This window comes from Aplysia californica, unplaced genomic scaffold (genome assembly GCF_000002075.1).
Source record: "Aplysia californica isolate F4 #8 unplaced genomic scaffold, AplCal3.0 scaffold00214, whole genome shotgun sequence".
NCBI classification, from domain to species: Eukaryota; Metazoa; Mollusca; class Gastropoda; order Aplysiida; family Aplysiidae; genus Aplysia; species Aplysia californica.
In genome coordinates, this window is record NW_004797484.1 from 902,023 (window position 1) to 905,844 (window position 3,822).

Sequence of the window (3,822 nt, forward strand, 5' to 3'; positions counted from 1 at the left end):
TCAGTGTGGCCCGTGGTGACATCAGGCGTTCGTCAACATACGGAAACCGAAGAAGCTGGCCACTTTTCTGACCTTCGAGAATATAAAAAAATGAAGTTATTATTTGTTTGTTTGTTTGTTTGTTTGTTTGTTTGTTCGTTGGTTGTTATTATATTTTTTAAAGGGGGGGGGGGGTGTTGGCTCAGAACTTTTCAGGTCCATTAAATGCATTTCTATGTGGATTTTACCGAAAACGTTGCGCAAAGGCAAACAAAATATTAAGTTGCAGTTTTTGTCTCTCAAGCTTTGGAAGTCACCAACCTTTGGCGGCCATTTTCTCGATCATTTACCTTAACATATTATGCTACCAGGCGACCCTTACCTCACCCTACATGCAAAAGAAAAGCAAGTGTCGTAAATCATCACAATCTATGTTACTGTTTGATTATCTTGAATAATATAATAATATGTTAAACAAGCCTCTGTGGTGGAAAGGCCAGTCTCTTTGCTCTATAAGCGAAGAGCATGGGTTTCATTGCTACGTGAGGAAGACAAGATCTGTGCATTCAGTCAGGAAGACCTTTACATTCAGTATTCCAGTTTTTCCTAGAGGGATATACATGTACACCACAAAGCTGACTCTTTTTTTTGGTAAGTGTTTTACGGCGCTCGCAACTGCATAAGGTCATATGAACGCGCGGGACACATTAAACGTTTTCAGTTGGTAGGAAATTTTGAATTTTGCCTGGGTGGCGGCCAAAGCCTACTCTTATAGATTTTAACGTGCTCAACATGCACACGGGCCCTCCGAGATTTTTCACCCTTGTCCAAGAAGGCTAGGTGTACATTTTCCTACCAGACGATCATGGGTGTGGCTGAAAGATATCAGAAAGAATGATGGAAGGAGTAGCAGTAGAAAGGCTGTAGAAAGTCAGGAGCTTAGAGGAGGGGGCCAAGGAGGTGAGGGGGTGGGAGCAGAAAGAGAAGATGAAAGCAGACGACTGAATATTGCCAGAGAGCAGGAAAGGAGGAGAAAGGAGACAATTTAAGAAAGAACATTTTTCGATCGCTACCCGGATTCGAACCCGGGACCTTCGAATGAGAGGCCAACACCTTAACCTCTAGGCCACGAGAGCCTCCCAAAGCTGACTCTGACAATAAGGACTGAAGCATCCCATCTCCTAAAAATTCTAAATTGTATCAAAAGGATCATAATAAGACATTTACACCAACTCACAACTTCGTGATACGTTTTGACATTTTATTGCTTCTGGAGAGATATTTCCGACCTTTCCACCACCTGACCGTTTCCCCACTTCTGTGGTGTAGAGCAGTTATCAAGAAAACCCAACCAGCAACTGTAATAAGTCATTGTCAGGTTGGCGCTTCTCGAGTGTGAGTCGCTACTCCTCCGCCAACAGACGAACGACGTGGCGAGGTTCCAAAACCTACCGAGAGCAAGTTGCTAACGACGACGGCGACGACGACGAAGGCGTAAACGATGCCTGGCCTTCAGGCCAACGGCTCTTCCGGGGCTCTGTCATGTCCGATCTGCTCAGCCAGGTGCGCCTAATTGTGAACAATTTCGTCAGCCAGTTTTTCAGATGTATTAAGCCCAAAATTTGAAACTTTTCTTCCGTTAATTGCACTTTCTTATTCTATGGTATCGGTTACATAATAAGCTCAGAAAATAATTTGTCCAAAATCGAAATCTAAATGTTGACAAAAGCTAGGAGGCGCATACACCCGCACGTATTTACTGTAGTAGTCCAAATGTCCCACAAAGCAATGAACACTAGTCGCATTTTTCTTTTTCTTTTCTTTCTTTTCTTTTTCTCTCTATATAATGTAGGCACGGCCCTTGAATGTTTTTATATCTCTTGAATAATTTTGCTTTTAGGGCTTAGTACACTTGAAAAGCTTGATGCCGATATGTCCTATATGAACATTGGCATTAGTTCATCTTATACATTTTAAGTTAGACCCCCCCCCCCTCCACACCCTAAAAGAATGGCTCTATTTTCCTTATTGTAAATATTTATTATGTGATTTTTTGTAAAACAGCCGAATTAAGTTATGTACATGTTTTTACTCATTATATCACTGTCTTCCTCGTCCTGCACAGAGGGTAAAATTCAAGAGAACGTCCCTCACTTGACCCGATACGCGTATCCAGAGGCAATCTCTCTCTGTACACATTTTGGGTCTCTATTATTAATCCCTCCCTCGTTAGTTACCAAGGTAATTTCTAACGACATTGGACAAGACGGTTTTTAATCATCATCATCATCCAGTGCCAGATCTGCGACAGACATCGTCGATAATGCTTTTCCATTCATTCCTTTGCTCGGATGCTCTCAGAAAAGCTACGTTTCCCTGATCTTTCTCTGTTACCCACTTGTTTAGGTTCCCTAGTATGTTGTTCTGGGCCTACCCCTGCCTCGCTTGCCCTCAATTTTGCCAGTGAGAGCTAGATGTTCAAGACCCTTATGTCTATTCAGGTGTCCCAAAAACTGCATTTGTCGTTTCCTGATTGTTTTTAATGCTAAGCCTAATTGTGTGTAATTTTCCGGGCCGAGAGGTTCAGGGAGTATCCCCCCCCCCCTCAACTTCTGAGGTACAAAAATTACCATGCCCCCCCCCCCCACAACCTATTCCCCCCATAAGTTGATGTTTTGCATCAAATAGTTTCGATATTGTCTTGAAAAGGATCGATTAACAGCGGTTTTTGTAACCGTTTGTGTGATCTGCTGAACACTCTACAGCTGTTTGACCCCCCAAAGGATCGATTAACAGCGGTTTTTGTAACCGTTTGTGTGATCTGCTGAACACTCTACAGCTGTTTGACCCCCCAAAGGATCGATTAACAGCGGTTTTTGTAACCGTTTGTGTGATCTGCTGAACACTACAGCTGTTTGATCCCCCAAAAGCGGGACATCTATGTGCCGGAGTGAAGATAAAGTTTACCGGCCTTCCTTGTTCCTAGATATTTGTACGTGGGAGGGACAGAGGAACAACGGGACTGCATGCGCAGAGCACGGCTTTTCGATGAGGGACGTTCTCTTGACGTATAAGCCACGAACAGACACGTACTGCCTTTTCCAACCCTGGACTAGCTTTTTGATAGTATTAAATGTCTTACCACTTTTCTGCACATCATTCCCTGTGACTCTTCTCTATTTTTCCATGGCATCCACCTTGATCTCTTACCCTGTGGATTCCAAACATTTTTTAAACACTTTCTTTATTAAGCAGCTGCCTGACTTTATGTGGGTATGCTCAATTCATCGCCACCGCCTTTTGTCCTTTTCATCTCTGACTGGGCTGTCTTGTTCTCCTTATCCGTCCGTCTGGTCCTGAGTGACTTTCTCATACACAATAATGTATGCATTTACTGTATCCCAATTTCCACGAACGGGAATAAATTATGGTGAAACTTTACTTGTCTTTCTTTAAATGTTCTTATCTCTTCTTTCTCTTCTCTTCCCCTTCGATATCTAGACATCTGCCAAGCAGAGGGAGCCTCCAGAATGGAATCTACTCGTGCACGTGCGAGAATTGTGGGCATTTCTTCAAGTTCAGGGCCGTTGGTGACGTCAAGAATGACATCACAATCACCATAAATGGAACGGCGTACAAAGGTAGTATATTATGCCCAGGACGGTGTTATGCAGAAGTCGTCATTGCTGTTTCCGTCTCACTTGTTTGTTTTTAGTTGTTGTTTTTTCTATTGTAGACAATGTGTTCCATACCAATACTTGCCAGTGCATAAAACATAAACCGTCACGCTTACGCGCATTTTTCTCCCCCTCCCCCCCTCTCTCTCTCTCTCTCTCTCTTTCT

General features: G+C 43.2%; 1 protein-coding gene across 1 annotated transcript in view; it reads left to right on the plus strand.

The window, feature by feature from the left end:
• Positions 1-1,344: 1,344 nt before the first annotated feature.
• Positions 1,345-3,822, plus strand: part of LOC101862505 (xanthine dehydrogenase/oxidase) — a gene marked incomplete in the record, with an annotated part of 42,769 nt that continues 40,291 nt past the window's right edge. The window contains 2 exon segments of the mRNA XM_013083157.2: positions 1,345-1,542; positions 3,481-3,620. Coding sequence (XP_012938611.1) covers positions 1,481-1,542; positions 3,481-3,620 — 202 coding nt within the window.